The sequence below is a fragment of the Portunus trituberculatus genome, chromosome 34 (genome assembly GCF_017591435.1).
Source record: "Portunus trituberculatus isolate SZX2019 chromosome 34, ASM1759143v1, whole genome shotgun sequence".
In the NCBI taxonomy this organism is placed as follows: Eukaryota; Metazoa; Arthropoda; class Malacostraca; order Decapoda; family Portunidae; genus Portunus; species Portunus trituberculatus.
Genome location: NC_059288.1, coordinates 5960169 through 5979316, shown reverse-complemented (window position 1 = coordinate 5979316; position 19148 = coordinate 5960169). Strand labels below are relative to the sequence as shown.

Genomic DNA, 19148 nt, shown 5'->3' with positions numbered 1-19148 from the left:
TATCACCACCACTACTACTACTACTACAAGAACTACTAACGCTACTACTACTACCACCACCACCACTACCTACTACTACTACTACTACTACTACTACTACTCTATATAGTACCAAGTAATTCCCAGCTCTGACAAGACAGTAATGCGAAATTCGTGTGTTGACTGGGGACTAAGGCTTAATTGAATAGTTTACCTAATATATGCGTGGTTTTCTTTCATTATGCTAATTTTTTTTTCATTTTCTTTTGCTACTCGGCGAGAAAAGTACGTCTACATTTTTCACTTTTTTTTTCATTATTTTGTTTATGGATTCATTATTATTATTATTATTATTATTATTATTATTATTATTATTATTATTGTTGTTGTTGTTGTTGTTGTTGTATTCAATTCATGTTGCGAAAATGTTCATATTCTTTCGAGAGAGAGAGAGAGAGAGAGAGAGAGAGAGAGAGAGAGAGAGAGAGAGAGAGAGAGAGAGAGAGAGAGAGAGAGAGAGAGAGAGCAACGGCCAGCCTTGCCCGGTCAATCATACTAACGCTGCTGTGTACCATGAGTGGAGAGAGAGAGAGAGAGAGAGAGAGAGAGAGAGAGAGAGAGAGAGAGAGAGAGAGAGAGAGAGAGAGAGAGAGAGAGAGACTGTGTGTGTGTGTGTGTGTGTGTGTGTGTGTGTGTGTGTGTGTGTGTGTGTGTGTGTGTGTGTGTGTGTGTGTGTGTGTGTGTGTGTGTGTGTGTGTGTGTGTGTGTGTGTGTGTGTCCCATTACTTGAATGTACCGTGAGCGTACCATAAACGGTGCAATAGTGTGCATTATCATTGACTGCGTTAGGGAGAGAGAGGGAGTGGGGGTACATTACGTGAAAGAGCATTGGACTGACTCTCTCTCTCTCTCTCTCTCTCTCTCTCTTAGTGGTAGTTATTCTCATTTTTAAGTTATTTTTTTATGATTTCATTGGCAGTTTAACAAGACCAGTGATATCAACCTCTCTCTCTCTCTCTCTCTCTCTCTCTCTCTCTCTCTCTCTCTCTCTCTCTCTCTCTCTCCAACAATATTAATTTAAACACTAGAATTATATCGATTTTTTAAGAGTATTTTTCGTGACTTACGTAATAATATAACGAATTCTGCAATCTCCATTAAGAAAATCATATGGAAACAACACGAAACACTCTGAAACTTTGCAAAACAGTAGTGACGAGAGAATGAAGCGCTTCGAAACACTGGTCGGTGAGTGAAACAAAAAGAAACACATCGATTTATTATTTTTTTTCACCTCTCCCTCATTCTCTTAACCATCGCTCGCTAATAGTTTCCAATTCTACTCGTTTTTTTTTTTGTGTGTGTGTGTGTTCGTTAGTGCTTCGTTCGTTAAAATCATACAAAACGTCAAGGAATATAAGGTTTCGTTCATAAAATCGCGAAACAATAAGAAACCACGTGAATATTAGTGAATTTCAACCTTTCATACCTTTAATTAGCTCATTCCAGGTGTTAATTAGTGAACGATTGCTAAGATATTCAGCGATAAAAGCACCACTAGTCATTCTTCTATTTTATTTATCGCTATTTTTTCATTCTTCTATCTTATCGCTATTTATCTAAGTTATGTGGGTGGATGTAGGGTTCAAAGTAGTCTAAGTCTTTATCTCTCTAATTCATCCCCTCTAAGGCAGAAATGGCCAAAGATTGCTAAGATATTGGGCGATAAGAAGAAGCACTGGTCATTCTTCTATCTTATTTATGGCTATTTATCTACGTTATTTGGGTGGATGCAGCGCTAAAAGTTAGAAATTAAGTAATCTAAGTCTTTATCTCTCTAACCTATCCACTTTGAAGCAGAAATAGTCAGTGATTGCTAAGATAACGAGCGATAAGAAACATTACTAGTCATCTTTCCGCCATATTTATCGCTTTTTATCTACGTTATTTCAATGGATGTGGCGTTTAAAGTGAGTCAATTAAGTAGTCTAAATCTTTATCTCTCTAATTCATCCCCTCTAAGGCAGAAATAGTCAGAGATTGCTAAGATATTGAGCGATAAGAAGCAGTACTAGTCACCCTTCTATTATTTCTATGGATGTGGCGCTAAAAGTGAGGAAATTAAGTAGTTTAAGTTTTTATCTCTCTAACTTCACTTTGAGGCAGAAATAGTCAGAGATTGCTAAGATAACGCGCGATTAAGACAGTCAGTGGTGGTGGTGGTTCAACATGGCTCCCTTTCGGGCAGCCATATGGTGTTTAAGAAATATCCTTTTGATTTTCCCTTATCAATTCTCTAAGAGCTCAGTGGTTCTCAAGCTTTTCAAACTCACGGAACCTTTTTGCACTTCTGGTATTCGATGGAACCCCTACAAACCCTTCACCCAATATGAATAGAACCTCCCATAGGTATTACAGGTGTTAAATGGACATGGACTTTACGTATATAGTCAGTCAGTCAGTCAGTCAGTCAGTCAGTCAGTCTCTCTCTCTCTCTCTCTCTCTCTCTCTCTCTCTCTCTCTCTCTCTCTCCTAAAATACAAATGACTTCATCTCTTTCATATTTCATTTTATCCATTCCTGTTTGTACTAATAAATAAAAGTTAGGTTTTGTCAAGCATATATAATTTTTTTGCCATGGAACCCTTGAAAGGTCTTCACGAAACCCTGGGGCTCCGCGGAACACAGTTTGAACCACTGCTCTAGTTCATCTCAGCAAGTATGAATTAATCAACCAAGACGATCTCTACAAATGAACCACTTGGGAGATTGAGAAAGACATTTAAGTCGATAAATAAATCAGGATGAGCAAGATAAGAAGCGATTAATATTATCATGGCTTAAATGACAATGTGACTTCGTTTTGAAAGCCATCCCTTCCTTCCGCCTTATATATATATATATATATATATATATATATATATATATATATATATATATATATATATATATATATATATATATTATTTCAACATTTACTGTAAAATAAATACGTAGCAAATATATTTCATCAACATAGTAATCAAATGCACTCACTAAAATCAATAAATGAATAAGTAATACGTAAATAAAGCGCGATTAAATATACCAATGAGGAAGGACTAATATGGCTACGTTTTTGAGACCTTCGCCATCTTCCTCCTTAAATAAAAATCAATTATATTTCCTTTACTACAACATTTACAGTAAAATAAATACGTGACAAATAAAATTCAACCACCTGGGAATTAAATACACTCACTAAATTCAAACAACAAATAAGGATGACGAAAATAAAAAGCGATTAAAATTACCAACGATGCATCACCCATATGGCCACGTTTTGAGAGCCATACCATCCACATCTTATATATCAAAACAGCCATTTTATTTCAACACTTACGATAAAAAAGCAAAATAAAGCACAAAATTCAGGCATCTGGTAAGTAAATACATTCACTCAAACCAATAAATAGACAAAGATGACGAAGATAAGAAGAGATTAATATAAACACCCTTTGAAAGTCCCAGCATGGCCGATGGTTGCGCTCGCCCCGTCACTTGAGAATATCTAATTAAAAACTAATTATAAGTCTAAATTCAATCACCTGTGGAGGAAAACATGAATAAATTAGTCCTCCATCTTTAACTTACTTCCACTGAGGCGACCAGGTGATAATCATGGCGGAAAGAGGCGATTTGGGGCGACATTTAAAGGAAAACTGTGAGAGAAAAGTCGCATCCCCTCCCTGTATGACACCGTGACTCCTTCTGGTCCTCCTCACTCACCTGGTTCCAATAATCTGCGATCTCGGTCTGGGTGCCATAAATCTCCCTTCTTTTCTCCTTTTATCTCTTTATCCCGAATATTTCCCACGATTCCAAATGATAGAAAAAAATCGCCGTGTTTTTAAGAGATATTTGTGAAGGGTGAGATGGAATGTAATGGTTCGTTAAAGGAGAAATTGCTGATTTTCTTTTGTTTTCTGAAGTTTAGCGTGTGCCGTATGTTTCGTGTGTCACCTTCCGGGCGGTGATTTAAATGTCCCGAGGGATTTAAATTGTGTTAAATGACCGTAGACGCGTTGAAGATGGAGCGGAACTGTTGTTGTTGTTGTTGTAGTAACATTATTATTATTAGTAGTAGTAGTAGTAGTAGTAGTAGTAGTAGTAGTAGTAGTAGAAGTAACATTAGTAGTAGTAGTAGTTGTAGTAGTAGCAGCAGTAGTAGTAGTAGTAGTAGTAGTAGTAGTAGTAGTAGTAGTAATAGAGTGCCTGGAAAACAAAACTTTGACATTTGATTAAGAAAAAAAAAAGAAAAAAAAAAAAGACGGCTAATGATCACGAATAGAAACTCACGAGCTTAGAAAATATTATGATAAGTTTTTCCTTTCATTTTTTCCTTCTTTCTTTCTTCATTTATTTATCTACTTTTTTCATTATCTATTCCAATTAGTGAGTTACAATAATCGTCATGCAGAGTTGAGAGAGAGAGAGAGAGAGAGGATTGGGGGAGGGGGGGGAAAAGATACTTGTCCTTCTCTTACTTCCCTCCCCTCACTTCCCCTCACTGGCCATCCCTCCCCTCACTTCCCCTCACTGGCCATCCCTCCCCTCATTTCCCCTCACCTTCCATCTTTCCCCTCAATTCCCCTCACTGCCCACCCCTCCCCTTACTTCCCCTCAAGGCCATCATTCCCCTCATTTCCCCTCACTGCCCATCTCTCCCCTCACTTCCCCTCACCGTCCATCCCTCCCTATACCTCCCCTCACCTCCCCTCTTCACCACAACCTCCTCCCCCATTACCCCATTAAGTTCTCCCATTATATTTCACTCCCAGCAAATTTAAGAAAGGATAACACCAACACCATTAAAATCACTATCATTATCACCATTACCTGTATATACCCATTATTATCCATTATTCCTGTTGTTGTTATTGTTGTTGTTGTTGTTTACTAATGTTTGTTTATTTTCTTTTTCTCTCTTTTCTTTCGCAGTCAAGACAAAACATGGAGATGACCACGAGAAGCTGCATTTTCTTCTTTATTGTTTCCTCCACAACTCTCCTCCTCCTCCTCCCCGGGTAAGTAAGAAGCTCTCTCTCTCTCTCTCTCTCTCTCTCTCTCTCTCTCTCTCTCTCTCTCTCATTATTGCTCCTGTTTTTGTTATTCTCCTCTTCCTGTTTGTTCTTGTTCTCCTCCTCCTCCTCCTCCTCCTCCTCCTCCTCCTCCTCCTCCTCCTCCTCCTCCTCCTCCTCCTCCTCCTCCTCCTCCTCCTCCTCCTCCTCCCCCTCCTCCTCCTCTAATGCTCTTAACTCATTTTCTCGTTTTCTTCATCACCTTTTTCCTTTTATTCTGTGTGTGTGTGTGTGTGTGTGTGTGTGTGTGTGCATAACCGTGCCTTCGTTGCATATGCACGTGCGGTAACTAGCGCATGTGTGTGTGTGTGTGTGTGTGTGTGTGTGTGTGTGTGTGTGTGTGTGTGTGTGTGTGTATACAGGAAGCGTGTGTACTTCTCTTTAAATCTGCTCCTATTCCCATCATTACCATCCGTCATTCTTCATTATTCTCTTCCCATCTCTCTCTCTCTCTCTCTCTCTCTCTCTCTCTCTCTCTCTCTCTCTCTCTCTCTCTCTCTCTCGTATTAATGTGCTTTCATTCTTTTCTCTCCTTTATTTATTTTTCTTCCCCATTTCTTTCCTTATTTTTGTAAAATTAAGTATTGTTATTACTATTACTATTATTATTATTATTATTATTATTATTATTATTATTATTATTATTATTATTATTATTATTATTATTATTATTATTATTATTATTATTATTATTATTATTATTATTATTATTATTATTATGATTATTAGAAGCAAAGCATGTGTTTTTATGAGAGAGAGAGAGAGAGAGAGAGAGAGTACTAGACATGAGTAATTTGGCATCTCTCTCTCTCTCTCTCTCTCTCTCTCTCTCTCTCTCTCTCTGATAATCACAACACACACAGCAACCCAATCTTTCCACATCTACTTTTCTACTCATTCCTCCTTCCATCTATCTACATCACCTCGCCTGTCTGCCTGTCTGCCTGTCTGTCTATCTGTCGGTGTGTCTCCCCCGGGCCGTGGCGCCGACACCACTAATGCTACGCGATCCTCTTTCTGTCTGGCTGCCCACCACTAAATAATAAATGACATAGGGTCTGGTGTGGCCGCTGTCTGTAACTCTCCTCTTGTTACGTGAGTCAGGGTGAAGGACGGCCACTTGTTTAGAAGGCTGTGGTGAGGAGGAGAAGGAAGAGGAAGAGGAGGAAGAATAGGTGGTGGTGGTGGTGGTGGTGAAGAGGCTTGGTTAATTATACGGGTTTATGGGAAATTTTTTTTTTTTTTTTTCGGTTATCGATTGATGTTCTTTTGTTTGTGTTTACTTTGGTGTTCAAGGGATTTTTAGTTTTTTTTCTTTTTCTTTTCCTTTATTTGTTTTATTTATTTTTTTACATTATGTTTGGATGTTCAGGATTTCTTTTATTTTTATTTTTGTTATTTTTTACTTTTTTTAGTTTGTTTTGGTTAATCAAGAGATTTTTTTTTTTTTTTACTTTGTTTTCTTGCTTTTATTTTTTCTCTCGTTTATTTTGGTCGTGTTAAATTCCACATTTCTCTCTCTCTCTCTCTCTCTCTCTCTCTCTCTCTCTCTCTCTCTCTCTCTCTCTCTCTCTCTCTCTCTTTTGAGCCAGGATTTATAAAAGTTTCGTTTCTACAAAAAATATAAACACTTTTTAATACTTTTATTCTTTTATTCTGTATATTTCAGTCTGTATTGAATTTAGCGTTTGTTCCTCAAATTTACTAAAATGAAGAAGGATTTTTATCAGTATTTAACTCTGAAACAACGAATCTTGAGAATAGAAATAACAATGGCAATAACTAGAATTCCCTATTATCTAACGGTGTAAATTCCAAAGGTACGTTACTTAACCAGTTCAGTGTTCTATTTTAAGCCGCCGTCGTCCCTCACTCCCCACGAGGAGTAAAAGGGAAGGAGTGAAACAAACAAAATGCCGCTGTGCTCCGGTCAACGCTCCGTGGAAAGCCTCGCCCTCATCCCTCGCCCCGTCCCGCTTGCTCTTTCTCTGGTTTCGTCCTGATGGAAAATACTTTAAAACTCAACTAATTAAATGAAACCAACAATTGCAATAGCTCAGTGTAAACACAATCGATGCGAAATATGTCTTTTGAGGGAGATGTATGTCAATGAAAGGAGAAAACGAGAAAATGAATGAAAGCAAAGATCGTTTCCCGTCCCGCGCCGCTCTTTCTCTTCGTCCCTCACTCTCTCTCCGGCCGTTCTTCCCTTCCTCCCTCCCTCCCTCATGGTAGCAACAACAGTTCGCCATCACCACATAACCGCCACAAGTGACTCCCCAATACTGGCCGCCCCATCACACAAAGGCCGCCATCAGGGCTCCTAGATTCAAGGCCGTTGGGGTTATAAGCGAGTCTGGTCGAGAGAGAGCCACCCGGTCAGCACTCGCCTGCAACCCTCACGGTGCTTCCTCGCCTCCCCGCGCGCGACAACCTCCAATAGCTTCCCTTTTTACTCTCTTTCAACGCCGCTAACACGCACTCACGGGTAATTAGGGTCTGCGGCTGGCTTCTGAGTGCGTAGTTTGACCCACAGAGAGGCCCAGGGCGGCGTTAGATCGGCGCCAAGCAGATGTAAAAGAAACGACATGATGCGGGCTGGGGTGCTGGGCTGGTGGAAGAGCGCAGCGGGATCCGTACGTAGCCTCGCCCCAGACGCACACACATCAACTCTCCATCAACTGTACTTGCGCCCTCATCTCGCCTGTCCCATAAACAGCGTGCCTGTCGAGGGGAAGGGGGGAGGGGGCCTGTACTCGAGGAAATGTAATGTAATCTCTGTAAGCAGTATCTTCCTGCTTGCACTACGCCACCTTGCCTCTGCTCTGCATGCTCTGCTGGGGTCACGTAACCGCATTCTCTCTCTCTCTCTCTCTCTCTCTCTCTCTTAGCTGGTTTTTGAGTGTTTTTATGGACGTTGTTTCAGGTTTCTAAGTGGTTTTTTTTATAGTAGAGTAAATAGGATTATACACTTTGGGAAGGATGGAATGGAAGGCATTGTGTTTATTAAAGGTGTTTTCGTGCTTGTAGTAAAAGCGTAGCTAAGATTTAACACAATTGTGAGGCTGAGAGGAAAGGCAGTGTGGTTTTGATGATGTTCTCATGTGGTTAGGGATGAGTTTGCAGCATCAGGAAGCAGTATACACTTTTTCGAAGATGTTCTGGTGACAATAGTGATAGTTTGGCTAGGTCTTTGCCCCAATAGTGGGAGAAAACACCCATGAGAACACGATAAAACGTCTCTGTGGCCTCTGAACACAAAACTCGTGGGAGAGCAAAGCATTGGGGCTGAGAGACTGTGTGCACGTGAGCGTAAGACCGCGTGTGTGTGTGTGTGTGTGTTCCTCGCCCGCTATGATGAATGCTACTCTCTCTCTCTCTCTCTCTCTCTCTCTCTCTCTCTCCATTTTTTCGCGTCGGATGGTGGGTGCAGCTGTACATAAGCCGCTGGTGAAGGGCCCGGCTGGCTGTCTGGGTGTAATAGCGGAGGTCGTCTGGGCGGGTTAAACGACCTCCACCCCAAGTAGTGTTAGTTGAGATCCTCCATAGACTAGCCTAGGCTGTCTGGCCGGCTCGTGAAGTTGGCTAGGCTTCATAACTCCTGCTTCAGAAACACTCCTGCCTCGCGCCGCACCTTCATTATTTTCTGAAGGCTCTAGTTGAAGTGACACGGGTTTTCAGTGGTGTTTCTAAGGTTCCAGAGACATGTTAATGCTATTTGTACAGTATAAGCAGGAGAAACACTCATGGGAACTCGGCCAATCATCTCTGGCCTTGGAAAATAGTCATGGTAGAGATAGAACGTCTCGGAATATTGCTCTCTCTCTCTCTCTCTCTCTCTTGATGACTCCATAACTGATATGCGTTTTATAGTAGCACTATTTTTTCTTAATGGCTCGAGTGACTGCGATAAACAGGCTCGAGTTTAAGAGAAGAGGAGAGGAAGGAAAGGCAAAGAAGGCATGAGTGGTGATAAGAAGGAAGGGAAGAATTATATTAAGGTTTCTCTCTCTCTCTCTCTCTCTCTCTCTCTCTCTCTCTCTCTCTCTGCCAAGAAAGATTATCCTCCCGTTTTTCTCCAGTTATTCTATTTTTCCTGCCCTTTCTTCTAATGCGTTGTTTGAAGTGCTATATCTTTCCAAACCTTCATCAATCACCTTGGCGCACACTTTTGGTATACATAATCTATACATACGTGCCCCCGTGGCTTCTACCTCCTTCTCTTATTCATTTATTTTCCTTTTTATGTATCCTTCATCCACCTTCATCGCATCCTAATGAACGTAGCAACGGACGAGCATATTTTGTACCCCGATGGCTCCCTGTACCTTCCTTCCATTGTTCTGACGCTTCTTTCTCTGTACAGAAGATGCGAGGGCGGCCCCATCTGTTCCTCTCTCAACGAGGTGCTCCCCGAGATGCTCCAGGCGCCCTGCAGACACGGCGTTGTAATGGACTGGTGCGGCAACGCCAAGTGTGCTAAGGTGAGTTGATTGACTGGCTGGTTGGCTGGCTGGCTGATTGACTGACTGACTGGCTGGCTGAGTGTGTGAATGAGTGATTGATTTATTCAGGGCACCGATGAATGAAGGTAAGGATGGGAGGTTTCAGAGAGAGAGAGAGAGAGAGAGAGAGAGAGAGAGTGTGTGTGTGTGTGTGTGTGTGTGTTTTCTCTCTCACTCATCACACACCAACACCAGACCTTGAAAACCAACACAACAGACTGAAAACCCAAAACAAACACAACACCAAAAATAAGTCACTCAACACCACACCAACCCACCCCACACAATGCCACAAATAACCCACAAAACACCACAAATACCCACACAACACCACAAATACCCACAAAACATCACAAATAACCCACACTACACCACAAATAATCTACACAACACCACAAATAACCTACACAACACCAGATAACCCACACAACACCACAAATACCCACAAAGCACCACTAATACCCACAAAACACTACAAACAAGTCACTCAACACTACTTAATCTCCTTCAGGGGCCCGGGGAGACCTGTGGAGGACGATGGAATGCCAATGGGTCCTGTGGAAAGGGAATGTACTGTGTGTGTGGCTACTGCGCAGGCTGCTCGCAGGATCTTCAATGTGCCCTGGGTAGATTCTGCTAAGGAACCTCGCCCTGGGTACTCCTACTCCTCCACATCCTCCTCCTGCTGCTGCTGCGACTGACTTCTGATTTGCTGTTGTTTCGCTCTCTGTTATCTCTCTCCCTCCTCCTCCTGCCTTTTTTTTTCGGATTAAAAACGATAAACAGGGATGAGTAACGAAATGAAGGGTTTTTTTTGGGGGGGCGGGAAATTGTGATAAAAGAAAACGAGGAGTTATGAGTTGGTTCGGAAAAGTGTTCAATTTCAAAGGGTGTGATTGGTGAATATTAGTAAAATGCGGGATATGTGAATGAAGTGTAAATATTATACAGTCTTGAAAGAGAAAACTGAAGAAATGGAGCAAGATAAAAAGGAACTGTTGAAAATGAACGATGAGGGACCGAGGAAATCAATGAAAGGAAAGAAGGAAAAAAAGAGTGACAGGTGAAAGTAAAGACGAGGAATAGAGAAACGAAGAGAAAGAAGGAGAGAAAAGACACAACAAGTGGTCATAAATGTAAGGAACTAAGACAGTGAAAGAAGACGAAGGAGAAAAGAAGAGACAGATGAAAATTAAAGAAAATGAAGGGGAATAAAGAAAAATTGAGAATAAAACCGTGAAAGAAGAGAAAATTAAAGAAAAAGAATATAAGAAAAGGGAAAATGAATATGAAAACAATAATTTGATGATTCTGCTTATTTTCCTTCCTTAATTATTTGTTTTTATTCTGTTTATTTCTTCCATTTTTTTCAATATTGGTGGTGCTGTTTGGACTCTTCCCGTTTTTTGTTGTTATGTCTTCCCGTTTTCGTTCGCCATATCTCGCGTTCGTACGTCTCGCTAATCCCGTTTTCTTTCTTCGTCCATTATTATTATTATCATTATTATTATTATTATTATTATTATTGGTTTTTTTTATCCATTTATCTCTTCGTTCTTTCGTTTATTCCATATTTCTACCTGTATATTTTGTACGCTTTTGTTGTTATCATTGTTATTATTTTTGTACTTCTTCCTTTTTATCAATGTTTTGTACTCGGTTCTTGATTTATCTTTTTTCTCTCTTTTCTTTTACTTTCCCCTTTTTGAGTTACCTTTTCTTCACATTCGTCAGAGATCAAAATATTTATGAACAAACTTTACCATTTAGAAATATTACGATCTCTCTCTCTCTCTCTCTCTCTCTCTCTCTCTCTCTCTCTCTCTCTCTCTCTCTTCCAACGGTGTATATTTCCTTACGATGTCAAGGATTGCGGTGAAAACTAAGCTGGATTCTTGCAAAGCTGCTGATCAGAGAGACTTAAAGAAGAAGATAAGCTGGAACAAGTTTGGACAAGTTTTGCAAGGGATAAAGCGAGCTGTGTGTTACGTTTTCTCTACGCAGAGGAAACTAAGATAAAAAAAGAACAAAAAAGAAAAGGGAAAAGGGAAAATTTTGTTGTTATTTATTCATTTTTTTTATTGATTTTGTTAATTACGTTTTCTCTGCAGTAGGGAAACTAAAAACAAAGGATAGAAAGATGACAAAAAAAAAAACAATAATTAATGAGTTTTTTTCTTTTCTTTTTTTTCTATCTTTTTTTTTATTTGTGTTTTCTCGTGTTGTTGTTTTTGTTGTTCGTGTTCCTGTTGTTATTTTGGTTATTATTCTATTCATCATTTGCTTTGACAATAATTAAAGACTTGTTATTATATGTCTTTATTCTCATGACACTATTATTGTTATCACCATTATTGTCATTTTTATCATCGTTATTATCGTTGTTATTGGCATTATTATCATTGTTATTCTCATTATTACCATACGTGAGGAACAGCGACCTTAGCTATTAACTAGAAGGTCAGGTAAGGTCACGCTAGGTCACCGAGTCTGACCTATCCTAACCTAACTTGACCTAGCACAACTTAACCCAATCAAAAATAAGTACATAAATAAATAAAAGGAAAGAAGAAAAGAAAGAAAAAAAATATGTAGCTTGGGTATCTATTTCTCATGTTTTATTATTATTATTATTATTATTATTATTATTTTTATTATTATTATTATTATTGGCGTTGTTATCTGTGGTGAGCGGCGCGTCATTGTGATAAAGAAGTGACTGAGAGGAAGGTTTCAGTATACGAAAGGCAATAACTAATGTGTAAGCTCATCTTTTTTCATAAAATAAACGTTTGTTCCTAATGCCCTGTTTCACTTCCACACCCCCCCCCACTCCCCGACTCCTGCCCCTGACTCACCCACTGACTGCCTGACTGATTGACTGAGTGGCTGATTGACTGACTGATTGAGTGAGTGACTGATTGACTGAGTGACTGATTAACTGATTGACTGACTGATTGACTGACTGACTTATTGACTGATTGACTGACTGATTGAGTGAGTGAGTGAGTGAGTGACTGACTGACTGACTGATTGACTGACTGACTGACTGATTGACTGACTGACTGAATGAATGAATGAATGGAAATATTATTCTGTCAGTTTGTGTAGAATAACTTAAGGGCTGACATTCTCTCTCTCTCTCTCTCTCTCTCTCTCTCTCTCTCTCTCTCTCTCTCTCTCTGTTTACATAATCTTGTTATTTTCTTATATCTCTCTCACACTATCAACATGACAACATTCTGTTAATAGTTATAAAGAAGACTATTTGAGAGACTATTACGAAACTACTACTAATAATAATAAGGAGAATGATGATAATAATAATAATAATAATAATAATAATAATAATAATAATAATAATAATAATAATAATAATGTGGAAAAGAAGTAGAAGAAAAAGAAGAAGAAGAAGAAGAAGAAGATGATGATGATAATGATGATGATGATGATGATGATGAAATGAAGAAAAAAATAGAGAAATAAATTAAGGGGAAAAAAAAAGAAGAAAAAAAAAAGAAAAAGCCACAACAACCAAATTATTTAAGTGGCCCCTCCCGTTACATGTTATAACCGACATTACGAGACCTTGCACAGAAAACAGGGTGACAATAAACCCATTACATAATCGAGACTAACAAAATAAACACATAAATAACGGTACATATATGTGTTTGTATTTACTTAGCAACATTTCCTTCCTTCGATACGGTTTTTGCTTTAGTATCTCACGTTAAAGAATTAAAAGAGAGTTGGATACAATTTAAGAGGATATGATCTATTCTATCCGTTATTCTTTGCATAAGGAGTACGATAATTGTGTTTTGTGTATGATGACTACTGGGGAATGTTAGTTTAGCCTGTCCTTAGCTTGTATATGTGTACACTGGGTATACTAGAAAGGAAGGTTATGATTTATTTTACCCGCTTTTCTTTGCATGGGAAGGTATACGATAATAGTGTTTTGTGTATGATGACTATTGGGGAATGTTAGGTTAGCCTGTCCTTAGCTTATACTTACACATGCTGGATACACATACAAGAGGACGTTATGATTCATTCTGCCCGTTATTATTATGCATGAGAAAGTGTATGATAATTGTGTTTTGTGTATGGAAGAAGTACGATCATTGTCTTTTGTGTATGATGACTATTGGGAGAATGTTAGTCTGTTGGGTTCTGTCCTTACCTTATACATCTATACACTTCCACTTCGTATTCTTTCACTTACATACCACATGCTAATAGTTACGTGTTCATTTTCTCTGGTGAACTCTGGAACTCTATACCGTCTTCTATATTTCCAACTTCCTTGACTTGACTTTATTTAAGAGGGAGGTTTCAAGACATTTATTCCTTTCTATTTTTCGGGCTAACTCTCTCAGACCTACAAGGGGACTGGCAACTAAGTGGGCCCTTTTTTTCGTATCATATTGCCTTTAGCCAGCTTTCCTCTCTAATATATATATATAGAAAAAAAACTTATAATATTACATACTTAGACATAACTTCACCTATACTTCTACAGACTTTTAACTTATATTCTTTTTTTTTTTTTATGTAAGAGGAGAAAATCGGCCAAGGGCAACAATAGCTGTGATTAAAAGAAAAAGGCCCATTGAGGTGCCGGTTCCCAAGCAAGCTGACAGAAAGGTAGTTTAAAAAAAGACTCCGAGGATGGTAGTCATTTTTTTTATTATTCATTTATTTTTTATTTATCTACTTCATTTATTTATTCATTTATTATTTATTTACTTTTTTATTTATTTATTTGTCGTATTTATTTTTTTTATTTATTTATCTTTTTTTTTTTTAGCGTGAAGAATTTATGTGTAGTTATTTCCATGTAGTTTTGTGTGAGAGAAAAGAGTTGTCTACTTACTTACTTACACACCTACATACTTCCACTACGCATCATATCACTTATATTCTTTACTGAGCGCATTATTCAATCTATATTTACCATTATGAAACGAGCAGTGATATGGAACGAAAAGCATTGAAACTACAAAACCATTATTGCTAACAACGCTTCACTTTATCAACAGACTCGACTCTTCATCTTCGTGGCCTTTTGAAGAGAATATTTTATGAGAACTATTAAGATTTTCAAGAGTATTCGTGTTTCTAAGGTGGCGGGGCGAGTAATCCACGATGCTAGCGAGAAAAAATAAATAAATAACACCTATTTAACTAACACCATCCAACTTGTCCTTGACCACCACACAAACACAGCACAACCACTCCATCACCATTACCATAGCCACAAATAACACTAACATCACCATCACCACGATACTCCTCGATTTCACAGCATACCTTCCTTAAAAGGTGGCGTGACACTAGCACTTTTCCGTCTTCTTTTTCCGTCAATTTTCTAGCGACTGTCAACTTTTGCAGACGGTGGCCGTCACACACAAGCTTGCTTCCGCCTTTGCCGCGCTTGTCGAATGTAAACAAACATGACACCTCCTCATTCACCCCAGCAAGCCGCGGCTTTTTTGCACCTTATAATGTAATCACCTGTTCTGTGATCCCAAAGGCAACGGTGACCTCTAATACTCTCTATGAGAAATTCGTCAGTGTGTTTTGTCCACTGCTCATCTTGGCCAGCTACTTGGAAGTTGCCTTGGAAATATTCAAAAACATCGCACATTCGCACTCCCCTGGAAATGTACACAAACAACTGAGGAACTTTTCATTGCTAGGCTAGAAGAAAAAATAATATGTATACAAATATATATTCACCAGCTCATTTAAATTTCTTGTTATAATAATAGCATTCTTCCGTTTAACAAAAAAAAAATTAATAAAAGTGCTGATTAGAAACCATAGTTCTTATTTTGACTAAAAATTGGCGCGAGACGAAAACGATGCGTTCCGTCTAACTCAAGACGACGGAAAGAGTTGACAGAAGAGTAAAAAGACGACGGAAATCGCCTGAGACGTGATTCTCTCTCGTGATTCTGGCGGTAGTTTGAGCTGGAGTTTGCATCAATATCCAGAATATCCATGAGAAACTGAAAAAATTATCCGCTTACCTCCTTGACCTTAGAAAAGTTCAGGAGGGAGAAGAACCTTGCTATGTTCCCAGCATTCCTCTGACCTTTCCGCGCGAAGGCCGAACAAGGACACGAGTTTAAAAATAGCTCTCTCTCTCTTTCTCTCTCCCTCTCTCTCACCCTCTCCCTCAATTGTCTCTCCCCTCTCCCTCCGAATCTAGTGTAGGAGCCTGTTAACGTTGAAACTTGTTGGTCATTGCACTAACAACACCGCCTGGCTGCGTCTTGACGAGGCTGCACGCAGGGTGACGCAGCTGCACTGATTATGAACCGCGAGACGAGTTCCAAGCGGTTCCAAGCAGCAAGAGGCTCTCAAATCCTCTCTACGCACTTGTGATATGAGAAAAGATGTTATATCCTGTATTTAGAGGATTAAGTTGTGTTTTTTTGGTGATTTTAAGAGATTTTATGGTGTTTGTATAAATAGCTGATTGATAAAAGGGTTTAGTAGTGTTTATATTTACTCAGATCCTCTTTACGTATTTGTAATATGAACAGAAGAGGTGCTAAATGCTGTGTTCAGAAGATTAGCCCCTTTTCATATTCATTCTGCTTACTATTTGGCGACTTTATACAGCTTCAGATACTTATATGGGAACCAAAATAGTGAAAATTCTGACCATTACTCTTTTGATCTTTATAGACCCTTCCTAATGTCAATAAAATCGTCTAATCATACTTAAAAACTCATGGTACAAATACGTCCCAGTACTTTAAGGGGTTCAGTTGTGTTTTGGCGTTTAATGAACGTTTTACAATGAGAGATTTTGTGATGTTAGTAAAAATAGGTGATTGATAAAGGGGTTTGGTAGTGTTTGTGTCTTAGCAAAGGAATAATGTCGAGGAAATCTGTGTATTTTGTGATTCTAAGGGATTTTATGATGTTTAAGAGATAAAGTACAAGAAAAGACGAAAGAAATTAAATAAAGAAAACTTGTCTTTAATGTTCTCTTTATTTTTCTTATTTCAACGTAAAATTTGAAAATCACAAAGAATACATTTTTTCAACCATTTCTTTTGTTATTATTCTTTCTTTTTTTTTTTCCTCTTCTAATTGTTACGTGTTGATTTTCTTCTTGTCACGGTAATGTGCTTAGCTTTTCTTTTTTTCTCTAACTTTCACGGTAATGCGCTTAGCTTTTCTTTTTTCTGACTTTTTCTTCCTCTCAAACTTTTTCTTTCTCTCTTTAACGTTTTTTTTTTTTCTTTCTTTAAATTTTTCTCTCTTTTTAGGTAACATGTTTATCTTTTAGAGAAGTAACGTGTTTATCTTTTTCCTTTTTTTCTTCCTCTCTTTTTTTTTCAGCGTAACGTGACACAGTGCACGATTCATGTGTTGCGGGTGTGCACTCAACGCATCAACTCCTTAAGCGGGGTGGAGCCAACTGCCATTTAGCTTCATCAGTGCGTCTCCTTGGGGTGATCGTCTTCAAGGTCACCACTCCCTCCCTGCAATGCTGCATCTCATGTTGGACTATACTATTATTACCATGCTCCTCCGCGCCGCCAAACTGTCTTATGGCCTCAACTGTCGCGGCGCCACCAATGATGAACTCAATTAAACACAGACTGCTTTGAACTCTTCCCAGATGCACTCCTACCCCCGTATTCTGAAACGCGTTGCTCTCTCACTGTTACTGCTTTATAAATAGGCTCCATCCAGGTGAAGATACTCGTGTTTTTAAGTGTATTTTTATGGTTTTAGTGATGGATTACCAAGGTTTATAGTTTATTGATAGGAGAAACTGTCTTGAAAAATTATGCTTTAGTTGTCTCTGTGGCCTTGGAAATTTGTCATAGTGAGAGACGAAGGAATTTGTGAATACGCCGCGCTCTCCCTGCCTCCAATCCTTTCTATCTCACTGTTTTCCTTGAAGTGATTCCTGACACCTGCTTGGCTGTGTGTTTTGCGTAAGGATGGGATCGAATACCACCTGCTTCCTGATCCCAGTGTGGAGTAACTTTAGAGTGAAAACAATAAAGTACCTTGCTCTTCTAACGATGACAGCGACGACACTCGATAGGAAGGAAGGAGGAAGAGAATTAACTGGTGTATGTGTGTATGTATGTGTAATGAGTGTATGTGTGTATGTCTGTGCAGTGTGTATAAAGCAACAATACTCGACAGGAAGGAAGGAGGAAGAATCAACGCAATGAGTGACGCAGAACTCACCAAAAGACACCGCTTCGACCGAGATGTCATAGTATTAAAGTGCGAGACACCATTGCAAGGCCCACGGCAAGAAATGAGGCCATCACTCCTGAGATCAAAATAATTACTACTATTTTTAATTTCACTTCTCTGAGATATATTAGAACGGGGAAAACTTAATCTAAACAAACTAGTAACATGATATAACAAAACTAATTTGATTTAACCCATCCAAACAAAACAAATCAAACCTGACCAAACCAGCCTGGCCAAGCCCACCCTCCCAACCTAACCTACCCGCACAGGTGGCTGACTAGATGTCCCTTGAACCCTTCCCTGTGAGCATTACCACAGGACCAATGGTACATCAAACTTCCTTGCCTGTTGTATCACGGGCACGACTGAACTTGTCCGCGTTGATCTTTCCCGCGGCCGGAAGTATAGCGCTTTCTTGACATGCTTCACGAGTGTCTGAGATGCCCTCGTGGTACAGTGGGACCATGCGTGCTTTGGGGTCCGAGGGGTCTCCAAGCGCACGGGTTCGAATCCTATCCACTGTCCGAGTGTAGGTTGGGCTTCCTCAAACTCAGGGCAAAGGTTTCCTAGCGAGTGGGCTTTGAGATAGGAGGTACCACAAAAAAGTACCTCCTTTAGACCATATATTCCCTTGAAAAGTCCACATGGTAGAAATAAAAAAAAAAAAAAGGGTATGCTCACTTTATTGTACCGTTGTATAATGAAGAACAAGTATGAGCCACAATTCTAGACATTAATTTGGAACTTTCAAGTGTATGTTCATGATTTCGTTGATAGCAATAATTATTTTGGAATAGCAAAAGCACTCAGGAGAGACTTGATAATCTTCCCTGTTATCAAAACTCACCATAACTACATTTTAAGAGTAAGATTATGCAAGACAAGACAATTCCCTCTTTGCGTTTCTGTGGAGGTCAAAAGCCTTTCTAAACCTTTCCTTCTACAGACTACATAAGCAAACCTTCCTATCTCATCTCTCCATCTTTACTTCCCTCACTCTACCATGTCATTCCCTTACCCTGTCTGCCTGTCTACCGTTCCCCTCCTAACTTGTCATGTCTCCTTCACGTGTCTGCTTACCCTGTATAAATATCATGTCTTATCCTTCACATCTCGTAATAAAAATGACCTAAAACTTAAGAATGTCTCTAATATGAGTTTAAAGTCCTCTCTTCAAACATTAAAGGCATTCTCAACTGCTTTCCAGCTGATGTGAAAAAATGTGGCAAAAGGAGGGAGAAGTGGAGAGTTGAAGTGATGGTAGTAGTAGTAGTAGTAATAGTAGTAGTGGTGG

The 19148-nt window shown here is 39.2% G+C and overlaps 1 protein-coding gene across 1 annotated transcript in view; it reads left to right on the top strand.

The window, feature by feature from the left end:
* LOC123512734 (neuroparsin-A-like) overlaps nucleotides 1–12406 on the top strand; it is a 15799-nt gene extending 3393 nt beyond the window's left edge. Inside the window, exons 2-4 of the mRNA XM_045269302.1 lie at nucleotides 4960–5045; nucleotides 9466–9583; nucleotides 10116–12406. Coding sequence (XP_045125237.1) covers nucleotides 4972–5045; nucleotides 9466–9583; nucleotides 10116–10244 — 321 coding nt within the window. The 5' untranslated portion in view covers nucleotides 4960–4971 and the 3' untranslated portion in view covers nucleotides 10245–12406. The remainder of the gene's footprint in view (nucleotides 1–4959; nucleotides 5046–9465; nucleotides 9584–10115) is intronic.
* The last annotated feature ends 6742 nt before the right edge of the window (nucleotides 12407–19148 follow it).